At 44.4% G+C, this 22,146-nt stretch overlaps 1 protein-coding gene across 3 annotated transcripts in view; it reads right to left on the bottom strand.

Annotated features, from left to right (window-relative positions):
- Nucleotides 1-21,700, bottom strand: part of slc5a11 (solute carrier family 5 member 11) — an 80,302-nt gene extending 58,602 nt beyond the window's left edge. For 2 of the 3 annotated variants that reach the window (XM_059979879.1, XM_059979881.1), the window contains exons 1-12: nucleotides 21,543-21,700; nucleotides 21,212-21,400; nucleotides 18,977-19,048; nucleotides 18,789-18,893; nucleotides 17,039-17,098; nucleotides 15,119-15,223; nucleotides 12,787-12,892; nucleotides 12,139-12,219; nucleotides 10,708-10,913; nucleotides 10,124-10,451; nucleotides 8,165-8,315; nucleotides 3,329-3,497 (exon numbers count right to left, since the gene is read on the bottom strand). In XM_059979879.1, the coding sequence (XP_059835862.1) occupies nucleotides 3,329-3,497; nucleotides 8,165-8,315; nucleotides 10,124-10,451; nucleotides 10,708-10,913; nucleotides 12,139-12,219; nucleotides 12,787-12,892; nucleotides 15,119-15,223; nucleotides 17,039-17,098; nucleotides 18,789-18,893; nucleotides 18,977-19,048; nucleotides 21,212-21,376 (1,548 nt within the window). In that variant the 5' untranslated portion in view covers nucleotides 21,377-21,400; nucleotides 21,543-21,700. The remainder of the gene's footprint in view (nucleotides 1-3,328; nucleotides 3,498-8,164; nucleotides 8,316-10,123; nucleotides 10,452-10,707; nucleotides 10,914-12,138; nucleotides 12,220-12,786; nucleotides 12,893-15,118; nucleotides 15,224-17,038; nucleotides 17,099-18,788; nucleotides 18,894-18,976; nucleotides 19,049-21,211; nucleotides 21,401-21,542) is intronic. The other variant, XM_059979880.1, reaches the window with a different exon arrangement.
- Between the last annotated feature and the right edge of the window lie 446 nt (nucleotides 21,701-22,146).

Here is a 22,146-nt window from a genome sequence, read left to right as displayed (position 1 = left end):
CTCTTGAACTCAGTCCCACAGTTGATGAAGGCCAATACACCGTATGCTTTCTCAACCACACAGTCAACCTGCACAGCAGTTTTGAGTGTCCTATGGACTCGGACTACAAGATCCCTCTGATCCTCCATACTGCCAAGAGTCTTACCATTAATACTATATTCTGCCAGCATATTTGACCTACCAAAGTGAACCACCTCACACTTATCTGGGTTGAACTCCATCTGTCACTTCTCAGCCCAGTTTTGCATCCTATCAATGTCCCGCTGTAACCTCTGACAGCCCTCCACACTATCCACAACACCCCAAACCTTTGTGTCATCAGCAAATTTACTAACCCATCGATCCATTTCCTCATCCAGGTCATTTATAAAAATCACAAAGAGAAGGGGTCCCAGAACAGATCCCTGAGGCCCACCACTGGTCACCGACCTCCATGCAGAATATGACCCATCTACAATCACTCTTTGCCTTCTGTGGGCAAGCCAGTTCTGGATCCACAAAGCAAAGTTCCTTGGATTCCATGCCTCCTTACTTTCTCAATAAGCCTTGCATGGGGTACTTTATCAAACGCCTTGCTGAAATCCATATACACTATATCTACTACACCTTCATCAATGTGTTTAGTCACATCCTCATAAAATTCAATCAGGCTCATAAGGCACAACCCACCTTTGACAAAGCCATGCTGACTATTTCTAATCATATTATGCCTCTCCAAATGTTCATAAGTACTGCCTCTCAGGATCTTTTCCATCAACTTAACAACCACTGAAGTAAGTCTCATTTTTCTATAATTTCCTGAGCTATATCTACTCCCTTTCTTGACTAAGGGAACAACACCTGCAACCCTCCAATCCTCTGGAACCTCTCCTGTCCCCATTGATGATGCAAAGATCATTGCCAGAGGCTCAGCAATCTCCTCCCTCACCTCCCACAGTAGCCTGAGGTACATCTCATCCGGTCCCAGAGACTTATCCAACTTGATGCTTTCCAAAAGAACCAACACATCCTCTTTTTTAATGTCTATATGTTTAAGCTTTTCAATCCACTGTAGGTCATCCTTACAATCACCAAGATCCTTTTCTGTAGTGAATACTGAAGAAAAGTATTCACTAAGTATCTTTGCTACCTCTTCCGGTTCCATATACACCTTTCCACTGTCACACTTGATTGGTCCTACTCTTTCACATCTTATCCTCTTGCTCTTCACATACTTGTAGAACTCCTTGGGGTTTTCCTTAATCCTGCTCGCCAAGGCCTTCTCATGGCCCCTTCTGGCTCTCCTAATTTCATTCTTAAGTTCCTTCCTACAAGCCTTATAATCTTCTAGATCTCTATCATTACCTAGTTTTTGAACCTTTTGGTAAGCTTTTCTTTTCTTTTTGACTAGATTTTCAACAGCCTTTGTACACCATTGTTCCTGTACTCTACCATCCTTTCCCTGTCTCATTGGAACATACCTTTGCAGAACACCACGAAAATATCCCCGAATATTTGCCACATTTCTTCTGTACATTTACCTGAGAACATCTGTTCCTAATTTATGCTTCCAGGTTCCTGCCTGATAGCTTCATATTTCCCCTTACACAAATTAAACATTTCCTAACTTGTCTGTTCCTATCCCTCTCCAATGCTGTGGTAAAGGAGATAGAATTGTGATCACTATCACCAAATTGCTCTCTCACTGAGAGACCTGACACCTGACCAGGTTCAGTTCCCATAACAAGATCGAGTACAGCCTCTCCTCTTGTAGGCTTATCTATATATTGTGTCAGGAAACCTTCCTGGACACACCTAACAGACTCCACCCCATCTAAACCCCTCACTCTAGGGAAATGCCAAACAATATTTGGGAAAATAAAATCTCCCACCACGACCCTGTTATGATTACACTTTACAGAATCTGTCTCCCTATCTGCTCCTTGGTGCCCCATTACTATTGGGTGGTCTATAAAAAACACCCAGTAGAGTTATTGACCCCTTCCTGTTTCTAACTTCCATTCACTGACTCTCAGTAGACAATCCCTCCATGACTTCCTCCTTTACTGCAGCCGTGACACTATCTCTGTTCAGCAGTGCGAAGCCCCCACCTCTTTTGCCTCCCTCCCTGTCCTTTCTGAAAGATCTAAAGCCTGACACTCCAAGTCTCTGTAATGGCCACACCATCATAGTTCCAAGTACTGATCCACGCTCTAAGCTCATCCGCTTTGTTCATGATGCTTGTAACCAGTATAAGATTCGTTATACATAACATACCCACAGAAAGCCATATTGACTGTCTCTAATCAGGCCTTGTTCTATGGTGTGAGGGACTTCTCAGATAGACCAATCTCATCATCATAATAAATAGTAGGAATGCAAAGAATGGGATAATGAATGGAGCTTAGAAGAACCTTGGTCAAGGTGCCTGTGGAAGTCAATGTATTCTACTAGTCTCTACCTCCTGAAATTGTGATGGAGACATCAAGGAAGGCAACATGACAGTTATGAGCTACATGACAGTGAACCCAAACACAAGAAAATCTGCGGAAGCTGGATATCCAAGCAACACACACAAAATGCTGAAGGAAGTTGTGGAAAAGAGTAAACAGTTGACATTTTGGGCGACATTTGGTCTCAGCCCAAATCGTTGACTGTTTACTCTTTTTCCATCGATGCCTGACCTGCAGTGTTTCTAAAGCATTTTGTGTTCATTGCCAGATGACAGTGAGAGCAGGATAGAAACAGGCAGCAAAGATAATTGCACATTGAAATTCTGTATGAGAGCATAAAGGTTTTGCAATATAATCATCAGTGTACCAAATAAGGAAAAGTGTTGATCCATTTTTGAAATAAGGGTTTTGCACATATCCTAGAAAGAAAAAGGCAAAACATAGGCCCATGTGAGTTCCCAGAGATATACATATCTGTGATCTGATAAAATGGGTGAAGTTAAAGAAAGTGTTCCATGTTAGAACAAGTTCAGCCAGGTGATGGAAGGAGGTGGAAAGGTCACCAGTATAAGTGGCCCTGCCAATACCTGGCATGTATATCTGAAGTAATGTCCCACAATCTGAACAGTTTTGCTTGCTGGAAATTGATTACCAGGCTGCATGAAGCCTGTTGTGAGAACAAATAAAACATATCCATCTTTCTGGTTACCGTCTTCCCAGATGGAAGAGGTTGGGCTGGACGGCTCCCAGTGCTACCACTGTTGTCTACAGAGTGAGTGAAGAGTCTAACTGTGACTCTGCTCCAGTTCTCCCCATCCTTCCAAGTGACATCATGCTTAGAATGCTGTTACTTAAATCTAACAATTAATATTAACTGTGAAATGTAAAGCAGTCACCATCTCATTGGCCCGTCTCCAGAAGCAGCCAGCCATGAAGATCACTGCCACCGGTGGCTGCAGGTTTGAGCTGATGGACTGGATGTACATGAAGAGCTGGCCACCTTGGCTGATTTGCACCAGAGGAATCCAGAGGATGGACAACACCACCAGCACCAGCACAAAGATCCTGCAGTGCAAACAGAAGCACAGTGAGCAATAGCACACAGCAGCCTCTTTCCCTCATCAATATTTCAAAAGAAGGTTGGAATGGATCAATTATCCCAGATAAATTCAAACACTGTCGCTGTCCTGTCAGCTTGAACCAGTCTGACCATTCTCCTTTGATCTCTCTCATTGACAAGGTGTTTTTGCCCATGGAACTGCCACTCACTGGATGTTTTTTGTTTCTCACACAATCAATTCTCTGTAGACTCTAGAGACTGTTGTGTGTGAAAATCCCAGGGATCAGAAATTTTTGAGATATTCAAACCACCCCATTCCATGGTCAAAGTCATTTAGATCACATTTCATTCCCATTCTGTTGTTTAGGTTGAACAACAACTGAACCTCTTGACCATGTCTGCATGTTTTTACTCATCGAGTCGCTGCCACACAATTGGCTGATTGGATATTTGCATTAATGAGCAGCTGTACAGGTGTACCTAATAAAGTGGCCTCTGAGTGTAGTTTGTATTGGGCCTTACCCTGGTGATGGAGATGGCTGAGGATGGACAGGTCAGTGTGGGAATGGGGACGGGAGCTGAAATGGCTGGTGGTCTGCTAAATGTAAAGAGGCCACATTGAGAGCTGTAGACAAACCTGCAGGGTGCCTGTGAATCTTTGCCTCATCTGGAAGGCACGTTTGGGTCAATGGTTATTCTGAGCTCACTTGACTATCCACTGCCAGGATGAAGCCATTCACAGAGTGGAGGAATGACACTTCATATTGAGCCTGGATACTTCACAACTCAGTGGCATGAACATTGAATTTTCCAGTTTTAGGAAAACCACCCTCCCTATGTTCTTTCCTCTGTTGTTCTGCTCCACCCAGGTTCTCCCTTTCCCATCTGATTCAATCTCCTTCACCTCTCCCTTCTAACCTTCCTTACCAATCAAATTCAGCTCTTACCTCCCCCCCCCCCCACTGGCCCCATCCATCCTTTTATTCTCCCTCCTTATTTGTCTCTACCTCTCAACCACCAGCTGCTGTTACCCAGTTCCACCCCACCCCTCCGTACCTCACAAATCCAGCCCATGTCTCACCCTTCCATTCTTTATATTGGCTATCCTCCTTCTAAACCTGCAGTCTTGATGCAGGGTATTGACCCAAAATTGAGAATTAGAATTCAGAAAAATGAGGGGTGACCTCATTGAAACCTATCGAATAGTGAAACGCCTTGATAGAGTGGATGTGGAGATGATGTTTCCTTTGGTGGGAGAGTGTAAAACCAGAGGACACAGGCTCAGAATAGAGGCACGTCCTTATAGAACAGAGTTGAGGAGGAATTTCTTCATCCATAGAGTGGAGAATCATTGCCATAGGCAGCTGCAGAGACCAAGTCTTTATGTATATTTAAGGCAGAGGTTGATAGATTCTTGACTGGTTGGGACATGAAGGGATACAGGGAGAAGGCAGAAGATTGGGGTTGAGAGGAAGATTGGATCAGCCATGATGAAATGGTGGAGCAGACTCGAAGGTTCAAGTGGCCTAACTCTGCTCCTATATCTTATGGAAATATTGACACATGATATCTGGCCTGCTGAGTTCCTCCAGCAGTTGTGCAGCATTTTCAGACTTTTCGGGCTCTGGTTGGCAACAGTGGAGTTAGCTGAGGAGTTGATATTATGGGAACATTGACAACATAATGTAACTTTAATGGTCAAGAAATCCATTCAGGAATGGAATTACACAAGGAAGAATAACAAGACAGCATTCTTCAACTTAAAGGTGACATGTAGTTTTTAAACAGAGCTGTAAAAGCAGTAGTTTGTGCCTATGGTATATGAGCCAGGCCATATTTGCTCTGAAGAAGGAAAAAAACACAGTGCTAGCTGGAAAGCCAGTGAGGGAAACAGAGACCCTGGAATCAGTATCTTTACACAGAGCAGATGTCCAATTAAATTGGAGTTATTGGAGTAGGACCTGTAATAATTTTTTTAAACAGGACGTACCCTGAGTAACACTTGAGTAAAATGAAGGTTGGAAACAGTCATGGCTAACTTACCTGATCATGGTCAAGATGGCTAAGTCCCAGTGCCTATAAAAAGTATTCATCCTTTGGAAGTTTTCATGTTTTATTGTTTTACAACATTGAACCACAATAGATTTAATTTGGCTTTTTTGACACTGATCACCAGAAAAAGACTCTTGTGTCACAATGAAAACAGATCTCTACAAAGTGATATTAATTAATTACAAATAAAAAATATAAAATTATTGACCAACTACTTAGTCAGTCCCTTTAATATGACACACCAAATCATCAATTGTAGCCAATTGGCTTTAGAAGTCACATAATTAGTTACATGGAGATCACCTGTGTGCAATCAAGGTGTTTCAATTGAATGTAGTAAAAAATACTCCTGTATTTGGAAGGTCCAATTGCTTTGGTGGTGGTAATACATCTTTAAGTTGGACTGCCAACTACCAATAAATGTCAGAAGAAGAAATAGGTCCAGCTACTGGTGAGTCAGTATCCTGGCAAAAACTACACCATGAAGACAAAAGAACACTCCAAGCAAATCCGTGAAAGGGTTATTGAAAAGCACAAGTTAGGAGATAGAGACAAGAACATTTCTAAGTCACTGAATATCCCTTGGAGTACAGTTAAGCCAATCATCAAGAAATGGAAAGAATATGGCAGAGTTGTAAATGTGCCTAGAGCAGGCTGTCTTCAAAAACTGAGTGGCCATGCAAGAAGTGGACTAGTGAGGGAGGCCACCAAGAGACCTATGACAACCCTGGAGAAGTTACAAGCTTCAGTGGCTGAAACGGGAGAGACCACGCATATAGTAACTATTGTCCAGGTACTTCACCAGTTGCAATTTTATGGGTGAGTGGCAAACAGAAAGTCACTTTTGGAAAAAAAAACACATGAAATCTCAGCTAGAGTTTGCCAGAAGGCGTGTGGAGACTCTGAACTCAGCTGGAAGAAGGTTGAGCTTTTTGGCCATCAGACTAAATGCTATGTTTGCTGAAAGCCAAACACCACACATCATCAAAAAACATACCATCCCTACTGTGAAGCATGGCATGGTGGTGGCTGCATCACGCTGTGGGGATGCTTCACTGCAGCAGGCCCTGGAAGGCTTGTGAAGGTAGAGGGTAAAATGAATGCAGCAAAATACAAGGGAATCTTGGAGGGAAACCTGATGCAGTCTGCAAGAGAAATGTGACTTGGGCGAAGATTTGTTATCCAGCAAGACAATGACACCAAGCATAAAGCCAAAGCTACACAGGAATGGCTTAAAAATGGAATGGCCAAATCAGAGCGGAATCCAATAGAGAATTTGTGGCTGGATTTGAAAAGGTCTGTTCACTCACAATCCCCATGCAATCTGACAGAGCTTAAGCAGTTTTAAAGAAGAATGAGGAAAAACTACAGTGTCCAGATGTGCAAAGCTGATGGAGACCTATCCACACAGACTAAAGGCTGTAATTATTGCCAAAGGTGCATCTACTAAATACTGACTTTAGGGGAGAGGAGTTGTACTTAATAATTAGATCAATTTGTAGAAATTGGTTTTCACTTTGAAGCTAACAATCTTTTCTGTTAATCAGTCATAAAAGCCAAATTAAATCCCCTGTGATTCAATGTTGTAAAACAATAAAACAGGAAAACTTCCAAGGGAGGAAGGGTGAATATTTCTTATAGGCACTGTAGCTGGTTATTTATAAGTGGTTTACACATGGGCTGAGGTATAAAGGACATTGATGGAAGACAATATCTACCCTGGGGAGAGGTATTTAAGTAGTTGTATAAAACCATCCTCGAAGAGCGAAAGTCTCAAAATCCTACTCTAAGTCTGCCCACTCCAATAATAGCACTCTGCTTGCCCCTGCCTTATTTTAATTTGTTCTTGCCAATCAATCTTGAGCACTGATTGGCCACTGCTCTAAACACCAAACTACCATGAGTTGCTGCCTTTCCTACACAAGTGGCGAATCTGAGTGAGCCACATATTCTCAGGCTTTCGATCTCTGATTGGCCGCTGCAGTGATCTGCAGTTATCAGTATTTGTTTTCCCAAAATGCATCACCTCACAGCTGTTAGGATGTGCTTCCATCTGCTATAGTTGCCTCCACTGAGGAATTTTCATTCATTGGAAATGACACTTTAAAAAAAATCATTGAATGATATCTAGATGGTGAAAGATGCTGGATGGTGTGAGTGAGGCTGAGAGATATGGGCAGTGTCACCCCAAGAGCAGGAAATGCTGTAAATTGGAGCCAGGTTAGAAGCTGCACTGTTAGGTGTTCCAGAAAACAATCTATGAGGATGTGGTAAACTACATATACCTGTCTGGACATGCCCCTCTGCTGACTGCTCCTGTGGCTCCTCCCATAGACCCCTGTATAAAGGCAATTGGAGGCACTGCTCCTCCCTCAGTCTCCAGGATGTTGTGTGGTGGTCTCTTGCTGCTAATCGTGGTCTCTTGCTGCTACTAAAAGCCTATCGTTCACCTCCTGTCTCTGAGAGTTATTGATGGTGCATCAGAGGAACAACACTGTAACCCACTGTGTTTTAACCCAGTAATACAATTTGGAAAGGAGCAACATGAGAAGTTCTATATTGTTGTTCGTCAGTCAATGACATCATTTTTCTTGGATTTAATGTTTCTGCACTTCCCTACCTGCCAACAACCATGAGCTCCCATTCGCTGCAGTGGGGCCGGATGTGGTGCCAGATGTCCATTGTAAATAATGTGCTTGCACTGTTGAAGATCGAAGTGAGGGAGGACATGAGAGCAGCGACCATGACTGACATCATCAGGCCCCGCAGCCCTGCAATGGAAGAGTGAGAAAAGGAACAGATTTAAACCAAGCTCCCTTCAAGAACTGAGCTCTGACAAAATCCACAGCGCTGGGAGCACATTCACAAACCGAAGCACATGAGACAGCATAACACACTGATAACCTCAGTCCCTGCTTCACTCCCTGGAATTCACATTCACCCTTCCTCAACTCAAAAAACACCTTTCCTGCAAATCTGTTACAGCAAAGGGGATGGAGAAAGGGAGGTCTTTGTGATGAAGAGGAGTGAGAAGGTTCTGTTCATAAGATTCTCTTCAGCCCTCAAACTCACCCTAGCATCAAATTCTCTTCCACTACAACTCACCAGGAGACATTTTCTTCTGGAAGGAGAGAGATAAAGTTGGTGATAATAATTTGCTGGCACTGTTAAATGTTTTTGAGAGATTTAGCCAGGGTTAACTATTTGCATGTTAGAACAGACCATGGGCCAGAATTGTAAAATCTGGTGGGGGGATGTTGCAGTTAGGCACATGAAGCAGGGCCCACTGCTCTGTTGACATCCTGCAGGTACGTGAGGTCCACAGAATCCCTAAACCATATCTTGAACTGAGAGCAAAGGCAGCTCTGGTTTTGGCCAATAGGCTGCAGCATCACCACCATTTCCTGTTTGTCATCAGAACTGAGATTACCTACCAGACTGCCTCCTAATCTCTGTCATCCTCTGCACAACTGTATATTGGATACCCATCAAGGGCTGTCTGAGGGTTACTGAGGGGCCATATAGTCCTTTGTTCCATTGTTTTGGCACCTTAGGATTCATGAAAATAAATGCTCAACCCAGAAGTTTCAATGAGTTCAAGGTCCTGAGATCCTCTGGCTGAATGTAAGGTTGCTAGAAGATTGTTCAGATCATTGGTGAGACTGCATTTGGTACATAGAGTGTAGTTCAGGACAACACACTATACAAAGAACATGATAGGCCAGAGATTACAAGAATGCTGCCAGGATTTCCAGGCTTAAATCATAAGCTGTTATTTTAACTATTCACTGTTTTTTCTGGAATGAAGAGTGATCTTCTAGAGATTTATATAATCACAAGGGGCAGAAATGAGTGAAAGGTCACAGTCTCTTTCCCTGAATAGGGAGTCTAAAACTAGAGCACATGGATTTAGGATGAGAGTGGAAAGAGTAAAGAGGAGCTGTAGGATAGGTTTTTCACACCAAGGCTAAGGAGTATGTGGAACACAATATGAAAAGGAAGGTGGAGGTGGGTTACAACATTTACCAAGCATTTGCATAGATACGTGAGTAGGAAAGGTTTAGAGAGGAATGGGCCAAATGCAATGCAAATAGGACCATTCTTTCTTGTTGCCAATTGGCATGTTGGGGTTGGAGGTTTGGAGTTTGATGTCCTGTTATTGTTTTCTGTGATGCGTTAGCTTTTTGTGCAAGGAAGGGGTTTGAGGGTTTGGGGGGTTTTGTGCAAGGGGGGGGGTTGAAGGTTTGGGGTTCAATGTTCTAGCTGCTATCTTTTGGTATGGAGCGATGTGTTAGTTATTTGTGTGCAAGAGAGGGGTTAGGGATTTGGGGTTTATGAGATTTTGGTTTTTTTTATTGTGTGGGTGAGGGTTGGTCTGTCTTTCATTCAATGACCTTCATGGCTTTCTTTGTTCATGGCTACCTGGAGAAGACGGGTCTCAGAGCTGTATACAGCGTACATACTTTGATTATAAATGGACCTTTGAACTATCTTAGCAAGGGACCACCTTGAATCACTAATGAATAAGGGACTGGTTCAATGTTGTATAACTCCATGCAACTGGCCTAGTTCTATGTACCTCCTGGTAGTAACTCCATTACCAGCTTTGGGTAGGCAATGTCAGAGCAACCGATCGGGTTACCGCAGATCCTTTGGCAGGAGTCAGCATCAGCACAGGCCACATGATCTAAAAAGAGAGTTACAGTGGAAGTAAGAGTTGATGATCTGCAGGAATGTGGTACATGGCAAATCACCAAACACCTCCACTTACCTGTAAATAGCACTCGGCTGATCATACCCGGGATAACCATTATAAAGATGGGTAGAACCTTTAAGCAGGCAGCAAACAACGATCCAGCTTTGGCATGTAGGAGTGTCCTGGCAGATAGGGACCTCTGGACAATGACCTGAGATTTAACATAGTGGAAAAAGATCTCTAAGCACCATCTTGGTAAGGGGACACACCTGGTGTCTCTGCATTCATACCCCAGTGGGCTGTGAATAAAGGGTGGGGGCGCGGAGGATAGTGGGATTGGTTTGTGGATATACAGCCTCACTGCTCACTAAGCAGGTGAGACAGAGCAGGCATGCAAGTACCAACATGAAGAGGTCAGGAACCACAACAGGCTTTGAAAACTGAAGAAAGGCAAACTGAGGTGGTACCTGGTCAGTGCACCAATACCAGATTGATGGGATTGTCATTCCAATCAGTACTCCTGGCCAAGGAAAGTCAGAGGTCAAGAGATCCCGGAAAATGTGGAAAGCATCTTCCCTTGGATAGCCACAGGAGGTGTTGAGGTCACGGACACTTGGAATGGCATGGAAATATTTCTCCTGGAGACCCGAGTAACCTCCAATTTCAACGAAAGCTGTGGAGCAGAGAGTTGTTTCACTGCACTTGAAGAAACCCAGAAGTTTAACCAACACTGTTTAGTAAAACAATCAGCCACTCGTGGATGTCCTATTTTACATCTCCTCTGCATGGTTGCTCCACACCCAATTGGACCTCATCCTCTGAACCCAGGTCATAGGACTACATACTAGAAGAATGAGAGGAAAAAGGTATTTGCCATTGATGAAAGTTTACCTGCCTGATACCTAGAAAGGTTTTTCCAATGAGTAGAGTCTGATTGAATTGTTTGGAGTTTAGAAGAAGGAATTTGAAAGGATTGGTGTGAGAGGTTACAGAGTGCAGAGTCAGCAGAAATAGATTATGACAGATTTGGAGGTGAAATGTAGTGAAAGAATTGAAGGAATTGCCTTCCCTGGAAAAGGGTGAATGCTGAGGAGGAAGGGGGTTGTGCAAACTGCTGGGAAGGCAGGGGGAGAAATTCAGCCTCAACACCAGAAAGTGGTGTAGGCAGCTCAACCTGATCCTGAGGTCTCATCTTTTAGATATACTGTCAGTGCATTTCACACCTTGAACATCAACCCTGAATGCACCAGTGCCCAGGATAAGTCACAGTGTAACTAGCTGTTGTTGCAACAATATTGTGCGTTAAATACACTGTCAGAATTGGTGCAGAACAACCATGTGAAGGGTCAGCTGGCATCAGAGCAGATCAATGGAGCAAGCCAAGGCAGGGCACCACCTCTGATCAACCCCTCCATGACACCATCAGATTAATGAATGCATTCACTGAAGTCATGCCAAGCAGAGCTGTAGCTCAGTGAAAGAGTAAGCCGATGACTGATACACACTCCCACTGTGCCCCACGAGAAGCTCTGACCAATACTCTCACTGCTGCTGCTGGGGAGGTTTGAAACTGGCTTGGTAGGACTAGAAAACACTGTCTGCAGTATGTACCTTCTATACAATGTACAACAGTCACTCACCCAGGCCACTCTGGCTTCACGTCCCAAACCCACTTCCAAGTTGTACACTGTGTGGACATCACCAGATCATTATCAGCAATGGTCTTAATTCTACAACTCTCACTCTAACAGTTCCATAGGGGCATCTTCACCAGAATGGCTCACCACCCACTCCCCACCCAAAGGCAACTGTGGCCAGACAATAAACCTTACCTGCAATGCCCACAGGAAGATTTGATTTGCAACTCTAACTTTGAATATCAGCTGAATGCTACTCACCATATCCCATAAGAATTAGAGCTCCAATCAACATGATGACAGTCTGGAGTGCATCGGTGTATATTACAGCTGCCAGCCCACCTGCCCAATAAAGAAATACAAAAATAACTTCTGCCCGTTGGTGGAAACATTGATCATCTGAACCAATGTGGGACTATTTAGGAAACAGGCAATGTGCTCATAGAGATACATCATGGAAACAGCTCTTCGACCCACAGAGTTCACGCTAACTCTTTATTACACTAATTCTTCTCTAACCAGTTTTATTCTCCTCACATTTCAATCACCTTTTCCAGATTCTACCACTAGCCTACACCTACAGGATAACTAACACTGGCTAATTAATCTATCAACCCACACCCGCATGGGGAAATCTGCATGGTCACAGGGAGAATGTGCAAATCCACACAGAGAACACAAGAGGCCAGGATTGAACCGGCTTCACAGGAACTGCAAAGTAGTGACTCCACTGTCCGTGTCACTGTGCCACTTATGAACTATAGCTGATGGCAGCCAAATAGAAGAAAGTTGGAATTGGGACTTTGTGGAGCTGGTCCTGGGTGTGTACCTGCAATAGGATGGTGCAGTTAGACACTAGATATCATCACCATGGAATTGTGGGAGATGCCCACAGATGGCCAAACCTACCTCCAACAGTGTAGAGGGTGGTGATGAGCAACAACCCGATCACTGCGATGTACAAATCCCAATGGAGAGCTTGTTGAATAAAGACAGCTCCTGCATAGATATCCACCTGAGTTAACACATCAGAACAAGACACTCTATTTAGAATCATGTCATCACAAATCAAACCCTGACACACTCTGAGCTGCACTAGACAGACAAGGTGCAATCCTGAGCAAAAAATAGTGTGCTGGAGGACCTGAGTGAGTCAAACAGCATCTTTGGGTGGTAAAGAATTGTTAAGGATTTGGGTCCTGATGCAGAGTTTCAACCTGAAACATTGATGATTCCTTTCCCCTCACAGATCCAGCAGACTGTTCTGTGAATTAGACATTGTTGGGTTAACATGGATGATAGATTGATTTTAAAATGCGCAACAGGCCAGACAGCACTTGAGGGAAGAGAAAAGCAGAAGCAGCATTTCAGTTGAATTAGCTTCCAAGTGAACTGGAACAAGTTTAAGATGAGCAAGTTGGCAAATATAAAGTAGGTGCATCATCTGGAATTATCGAAGTATTGTTGTGTTTGAACATAGAGCAGGACAGCACTGGAACAGGTCCTTCCGCTCACAATGCTGCTCCAAACTAATGAAATTGGTACTCAAATGCCACTAAACTAATCACTTCCATCTATACAATGTCCATATCCCGGCATTTTGTGCACCAATCATGTGCCTCTTGATTGTGTTTGCCTCCACCGCCTCCCCAGGAACCTACTGTGTAAAAAAATAATCTTGCCATGCACATCTCCTTTGAACTGTACAGTCTCTGGTAATGGATATCTCAACCATGATGAAAAATACTGGCTCTCTATCTATCCCTCTTATAATCGTATCAATTTCTATCAGATCTCCCTCCAGCCTCCACCATTCCAGAGAAAACAACCCAAGTTTGTCCAGGCCCTCCTTATACCACTTGCCTCTAGTCCAGGGAAAATCCTGGAAAACCACTTCAGCACCTTCTTCAAAACCTCCATATCCACCAACATGATGGCATGAACATTAATGTCTCCAACCATAAACCCAAAAAAATCTGCAAATGCTGGAAATTTAAAACTACATACACAGAATGCTGGAGCAACCGAGCAGGTCAGGGAGCATTGATGGATTGAAAAAACAGTCGATGTTCAGGCAGTTTCTAGAAATGTCTCCTTCTCCCCCCTTTTCTCTTCTTCCATTCCTCATTTTGATTACCCTTTTATCATTTCTCATCTGTCCATCATATCCCTCTGGTTCTCCTCTTCCTAGCCTTTCTTCCAAGGCCCATTGTCCTCTCCTATCAGATTCCTTCTTATTCAGTCCTTTATCTCTTCCACCTATTTCCTCCCAGATTCTTAATTAATTCCACCACCACCACCACCTACCCATCTTTTCTTTTACATGGTCTCAACTATCACCTCCTCCACCTACATAAACAACATCCACTGCTTCATCAATCATTTTCATTACTTCCTCAAAAACTTGATCAATTTAATAAAACACTTCTTCCCACATACAAGGTCATGGTGACTATCCCTAGTTAGACAATAGTTTTTCAATTACTCATGTGTTCTATCCCTAGGGATCCTCTACTTCCCTCCAACTGAGACTTACTGATCTGTACCTGTGTTAGATGCTGTTTCCCTACAGAGACCTCAAGCCTATCTTACCACCTCAGCCACTGTCGTTCATCTTGCATTCTACATCCTGGCTTTTGTCACTTTCTTTCCTGTCTGCTGCCAGTCTTACACATTCCCCGCTGCCCTTTCCTTCCCCAACACTTCCTTTCCATCTCTAATGATTTCCACTTCTGATGAAATGCTTACTTTATTTCTCTCTCCATGGCTGCTACCCTGCTTTCTGAATAATTCCAACATTTTGTTCTTATTTTAGGTTTCCAGCATCTGCAGTATTTTATTCTGTTTTGTACATTGAGCCAAGAGGCATTCACTCTTCAAGCAAACAGTCATTTTAATCCTGTGTACGTGCACAATCTTCATTAATTCTTCACACAAACAGTCATCTTAATCCTGTGTATTTACACAATCTTCATTCACTCTTCACACAGTCTGCGTTCTTAATATCGGGGGAAGGGGGTGTGTAACAAAGGAAGTCATGTCCAGTAACCAATACCCGACACTGCTAAAACATGTGATGTGATCATTGTCACTGTTTCATTCTGTCTCTGTGCACAAACCAGTGCCTGTGCTTCACCCACTCCCACAAGTGGTGTTCTGCTTTGGGGGGCAGGAGGACTATGGATATCAACATGTTTTTCTTATGGCTTTCAAGTTGGCCTTTTCAAAATTATTCACTTACTGATATCTTTGTAAATATGTAGATGAACAAATAGAGAATTGCAATAAAAAGTCGGATTCTCTGTCCTCCAAAGCGTTTCCGTAAGTATTCAGGCATGGTATTCACCTGCAGGCAGAGACAAGAAACGTTCATCTCATTACCAGGACACTGGCAAAGCAGGGTATACAGGCAGCTCTCTGAACACAACAAAGTAGGGGTTACAGGCAGCTCTCTGGACACTGGCAAATCAGGGGTTACAGGCAGCTCTCGGCACACTGGCAAATCAGGGGCTACAGGCAGCTCTCTGGACACTGGCAACACAGGGTTTATGGGCAGCTCTTTGTACACTGGCAAAGCAGGGTATACAGGCTGCTCTCTGAACACAACAAAGTAGGGGCTACAGGCAGCTCTCGGGACACTGGCAAATCAGGGGTTACAGGCAGCTCTCGGCACACTGGCAAATCAGGGGCTACAGGCAGCTCTCTGGACACTGGCAACACAGGGTTTATGGGCAGCTCTTTGTACACTGGCAAAGCAGGGTATACAGGCTGCTCTCTGAACACAACAAAGTAGGGGCTACAGGCAGCTCTCTGGACACTGGCAACACAGGGTTTATGGGCAGCTCTTTGTACACTGGCAAAGCAGGGTATACAGGCAGCTCTCTGAACACAACAAAGTAGGGGTTACAGGCAGCTCTCTGGACACTGGCAAATCAGGGGTTACAGGCAGCTCTCGGCACACTGGCAAATCAGGGGCTACAGGCAGCTCTCTGGACACTGGCAACACAGGGTTTATGGGCAGCTCTTTGTACACTGGCAAAGCAGGGTATACAGGCTGCTCTCTGAACACAACAAAGTAGGGGCTACAGGCAGCTCTCGGGACACTGGCAAATCAGGGTTTACCAGCAGCTCTCTGGACACTGGCAACACAGGGTTTATGGGCAGCCCTTTGTACACTGGTAAAAGTGGGTTTACAGGCAGCTCTCTAGACACAGCAAAGCAGGGTATACAGGTAACTCCCTGGACACTGGCAAATCAGGGTTTACCAGCAGCTCTCTGGAAAGCAGGAGGCGGTGGGGACCAATGGGGGGTGGGGGGGGAAGGAAGTCACATATACAGCTGCTTCAGTGATAGGCAGCATTATCAATAGATGAAGGAAGAGGATGGAATAGTGGTTAAACAAAATTGTAGAATGATTCATCAATAGGAATGTCCTATTTTTAATTCATTTTCCAAGTTCTGGGCATGACCTCTGAGCACAGGCACTCACTTGGCCATCACCCTGGAAGTTAGGAGTCATTTACGACAGTGTATGTACTATGGGTTTTCATGACAAACCAGTGGTTCTGTGGTTCTTATTATGAGTACCATTTTACTTTAAACTGCAGTTAACTAACTGAATTTGAGTTGCACAGCTGAATGATTAGTCCAAGCTTTCAACACCCGACTCTGAGGTAAGCAATGTGAGATTTAAATTTTTAACAGGACACAGCATTGAACTGGATAAATGTTCTGTGATATCTGAAGTTACACTATGTTGTATTTTCTGATATTGAGAACAATTTCCATGATGTGTCAACAACTCCACAGACACATACACAGGAAAATGCAGTGGAGCATTATCCTCCTATGCCTACCCTATCTGCCAACAGAATCGATATATTCCAGGCCAGTGACAGAGGGTAATCAAACTGTATTGTTTTCTCTTCCTTTACCAGCAAGCTGCAAGTCAGCCCATGTCAGTGGAAGGGCAAACCATGACAGAGTCACTGCCCTCCTTCCTGCAAAGGCAGGGTGCTTGCAGGGCAGATCCTTCACAGTTGACTAGTCCACATAAATAAACCCACTAAGCTGAATCAGGAAGGACATTGAATTTGGGGCAGGGGTGAGGGGGAGGGGTCAAAGAAAATGGCAGGAATCAAATCTGAAGTTCATATGTTACCTCAGCTGCAATGTAAATGGGCAGGAAGAACCAGGCCAGCAGGATTAGAATGAACATTGCCTGGAGAGAGAAGTACAGACAGTTGATGACCAAAATACCACAGCAAGGTCTAGCACCCACAACTGATCCCATACCACCAGACCTGATGATTCTCCCCTTTTCCCCCCTTCCCCTCATCTCAGTAACTGCCCTCCGAAAATTAATGCTCCATCTCCCCTGCTAAACCACCCTGGGTCCTTGCCACCCTGGTCCTGCCCCTGTTCACACAGCAAGACATCAGCTTGGGGCTGTCAGTATTTCCCCCTGAGGCTGAAGAAGTATCAATATTTCTCGGATGTCTATAATTTGGTAAAAGAAAAGGAAATATGGAGCCCAAGGACTCAACAGTATTCACACCCAGCAGGGACTGATGTAATCCTGGGTTTTTAATGATCTGAAAGAAATGAGCCAATTTAGCATGCCAAACATAAAGTTTAATTTCACACCCAATGCTGGTTATTGTTAAGGCAATCTAACACATAAACAAAGAATGTTGCAGATTGAGTTTGGTTAAAGGAACCAAGAGTTTAGATGAGATTACCACCCAAGGCGCAAATGTAAAAAATCACTGGAACAGTTTGATCCAAAGTTTTCTATACAGCCTGACAAAGACTGATCATTCACTTGGTCAATAGTGGGAAATTGCTGTGTATAAGTTGGCTCATGGTACAACAGGACTTGTACATCACTGTGGGCTTCTTTGAGCCTTTTGTGCTGATTTGACAGTGGGTAATAAGTCAAAAATGGGTTTTCTTTTTCCTACGTTCTGCAGCTTTGATGGTTCAGATCTAAGGCAGTGAAATAGCTGGCAGGTTCAAGACCATCTTCACAGAGATCTCCTCAAAGAACAACATCTTTCAAATAGCTACATAAACTTCACTGTGCTAGCTACACTCAAAAGAGAACTTGCCAGAAATACTCAGCAGGTCAATCAGCATCCATGTAGAAAGAAACAGTTAACTTTTCGAACCTGATACTTCATCAGAATTGGAAAAGTGAAAAAGTAGGCTTTGTTTAAGCTGCAGAGAGGAGAGAGGTAGAGAGAATACTCGGAATGTCTGCAATGCGGAAGAGACTTAGCTGACAGTTACTGAGGGCAGAAGGGTGGCACAGCTAGTGGAGCTGCCGTCTCACAGTATCAGCTTTAACCCTGACTGTCCAGATGTCTTGCAGTACCTGGGTTTCCTCCCCACATTCTGCAGACAGAATTTGTGGGGAGTTGAGGGGCATGTGACAAAAAGTGAGTCCTTGGGCAGTAGGGGCAGGGTGGAGGATGGGAGTGATACAGAACATTCTGCAGAGATACAGCTTGGACTTGATGGGCCAAATGGTCTCCTAAATCTTAATAAATAAAGAAGTTAAAAAATGGCAATGAGGTCAGAAAAGAGAAAAGAAGCAAACTGACAGAATCTGAAGAGACAAACATTATCATGTCAGCTTTGGTGCACACCCAGACACAGCACCTCCTATCTCTCTTCCCCCTCCCCCGACACTTAAAACACGTGTGTTTTCCCATCTTCCCAATTCAGATGAAGGGTTGTTGCCCTGAAACATTAAACTCTGTTTCTCTCCTAGGATATTGACCGATCTGCTTAGTGTTCCCAGTGTTGCTGGTCTCTGTGATGATCTGGAAAGGCAAGGGGAAGCAACAACAATCTGATAGCTTGTCACCATTGATCACATTGAAATGATGTGTGCCATCTGAACTCACGTTGAATTCATACGCACTCACTGCGATACCGGAAGCTGACCCAGTCCCAGCCAATCCAATGAAATGACCACTTCCCACATTACTGGCAAAGAGCGAGGCTCCGATCTAATCAAAGGAGAAAGAAGCATTAGAGGAGTTAGCTCGGGAACTTGAAGTCGTTTAGTGAAGTCACAATCCAAAGTACTCACCGGCCACCACACCATGTCCTTCCCAGCAAGGAAATAGCCCTTTACTGTGTTCCTCTTTGTCCTGTACATGGACTGACAGAATTAAGAGATGGTGAGATTACAGTCAAATACCACTCTTCTCCACTGCACTCCCACCCACCTCTGGCTCATGGCATTTGATGGTAACCCACCCTGATTCCTTGCTATCTTAGCACATCCTAATCTGAAGGAAAGCTCAGAGACATTCCATCTGAGACATTTTCACCAAAGGGACCATCCCAGGATCTACATGAACATCTTCCTACTCCTCTGTCCTGGCCTCAGGGCCTGACATCCTTTCAGGGTTTAAATCACTTGGTTTTACCCAGCTAGAGGTGTTCCCTTGGTTTTAGCATTTCCTCTCCCATCTTCTCTGCTACTAGAAACTCATTTGCCTTCTCCTTTTCTCAGTTCTGACAAAAGGGTCTCAGAATCTCATCCAATTACCTTGGGAAGTTGCAGTCTGATTCAACATCACAAGAGCTTATTGAAACCATTGTCCTTGGATTATCAACCAATCCAAGTTGCTAACTGTCAAGAGGATGGGCCCACTTGCTTGGGTTTTTTAGTGTATGGTTGTTCAATGTAGGATATAGGGATGGTGCCTGCTTATTTCTGAAATTGCACCTTTCCCAGTTTGACCATGTATGTGTCCTCATGGTGAAGGTTCTCCCAGCATCTGTGACCTTGAAGGTGTGGGTGTACAATTGTCACCAGTGTGTACTGCTCAGAGGGAGGGAACTGCAATATGGCATGGGCCCAGTGTGAGGAGCCCTGTGGCTCTAAGAAGAGGCATTTAGATGCAGATTTGCCAATGAACACCCATGGGTTTCCGTCCCTCAGTGGGGGACAGAGGTGGTTACTAAGGGTGAGATGGTGTCCTCCTAGAGCAGGCTCCATAATGAAATTTCCACCCTAGGCCATCTTCCACGTACGCCTGTCCCTGCCTTCAGGAATTAACAAAAACAGAAATGGAGGAAGTGGAGATCCCTCCTGGAATGACTACACCCTCCCTAGCTGCCCTGCTCTGTTCGGAGCACAGTGCGAGGTCTCAGGAGCACTCAGCTACCTGCCGCATGACACCAGAGAAGTGTCTCCCCATTTCTCCTTTTCGCAAGGCTGGCTCCACTGAGCCTCCAGGTTGCTGCAGTATGACAGGATGTGGAGGTGAGACCAGTGGACCTTTTGACACCCCAGCTGGGCTTGAGCTAGATGATCATCCAAGGGGTAAATTCTCACAATGAAGCCCCAGACACTTCCGGCCACATAGGCTTGCTGTATCTATAATAGGTGGAGTTATTGCTTCATACAAAATGACACCTCCCTGCACAATCTATCATTTAACGTGGGAGGTCCCATGCCCTTCCCCTGCACAGCCATCACTTAAGGTGGGGGACCCATACCGTTCCCCTGCTCCACTGCTGAACACAATTCACCTGCAGGCAACCTCCTCACATTTTCCACAGGACTGGCTGAACTCATTCCTGTATTGCAGATCAAGCAGGGCACAATGTTCATGAGGATGAAAACAAGCTCTTTGGAGATGGATGCAGGACAATCTGGTATGAGGACTGATCACTGGCAGCGCCTTCTGTGGGAGTGCAGCTTCCACAGCATGGCCAAGGCTTCATCCTGCAGAGCCAATGAACCCTCTGCCCTTGATCTTCTCCTCAACACATATGCAAACAATCCATTACAGATGGTCACAGTCATCTCTACCATCTCTTTCTCTGCGTGACTCCACATGGGGTGTCCTTATTTTGGGAGAATATCTTATTAACAAGGGTAACTATTGCCTGTTAGTGCTGTTATATACTAGTTATCCAATGCACTAAAAACAGGGGACATCCAGTTTTTGTGCAATCTTCTCAGCATCTTACCTGAACCCAACCACACCCTCACCCCCACTCCCATAGATCCACATGACTGAATCATCCCGTTCCTGGCATCAGTCCACTAAATCTCATTCCCACCCTTTCCCAGTTCCTGTTACCCCACTGAGAATTGAACCTAATTCCCCAGTAAAGGCCTAGTTCTGAAGGTTTACTGTAACTTCCACACTCCTGCACTCTATAGCTTCATGTACAATGGACCAGCTCATCAAACAGTTCCTGTCACCATTGTACCACATAACTAGGTACACGTGTCTCCCCACACACAGATTTCACATATCCATTCATGCTCTAAAGAAAGCTGGCTGCAATAATGAGCACTTACCCAGAGTCCTACTGCCAAGACAAAAAGCAAATACAAAACCAGGACCACAATGTCAGCCACATCCAGAGCCTTGTCTTCTGGCAGAACTGACTCAGGTTCCACCGTATTGGTCAGGGTGCCACCTGCCTTTACCATGGTCCCATCTCTCCATATCCTTGTCTCCATACCTCCCCTTCGATCAGTTCTTGTCTTAAAAGGGAACCAAAATGGGTTTTCATTATCAGTGAAATGACTACAACTTTCTGTTAACAAATGCAGGAAAATTTCTTATGACTTGTGTAACCTGAAAGTTATGTCTGCGATTCAGTGCTTACAGACCCATCCTTTTTACCTGAGTTAAAGTTGCTGCCAGGATTACATCACACAGGAGCACTGAGTTTATTCTGCATTGCCACTTGTATCCATGGGGTCACAGTGGGGAGACGCAGGAAGAGTAATCCTTCCACATCAATGGAAGCTACTGCCCTTATAACAAGCAACTGATGAATCTGGGCATTTATAAGCCTGAAAGATCAAATTCCAACCTTTGGTGTTATTAAGTAAAGGAAGAAATTCTCTTCGGGTTAAAGTTTAAGTCAGATACATTCATTTGTTGTCAGCTTATGCATAGCTGGGGAGCATCAAAAGGTGTAAAAGAGAATTGAACCTTGGAGTCCTTTAACAGCTTCTCCTTATCGCTCAGCAAAACAGTAACCTGCAGTATTCCTCTCCCCACTCATTCATTGGCAGCCGTCAATCCTAGGGGAACTTGATTTGCACCTCTCACAGACTGTGTCCTCTCCAGGGTGCAAGCCTGGGTGGGAAGATTTGAAGAACTGGCTGTTGCCCATGCTGCAGGTTGCCCCTCTCCACGTCAGCGATGTAGTCCAAGGGAAGGGCAAGCACCGATACAGCTTAGCACCAGTGTCGTCGCAGAGGCTGCCAGAGTGAAGCTG

Source organism: Hypanus sabinus, chromosome 9 (genome assembly GCF_030144855.1).
Source record: "Hypanus sabinus isolate sHypSab1 chromosome 9, sHypSab1.hap1, whole genome shotgun sequence".
Taxonomy (NCBI): domain Eukaryota; kingdom Metazoa; phylum Chordata; class Chondrichthyes; order Myliobatiformes; family Dasyatidae; genus Hypanus; species Hypanus sabinus.
The sequence above is the reverse complement of the archived record's forward strand: the minus strand, read 5'-3'. Positions and strand labels throughout refer to the sequence as shown.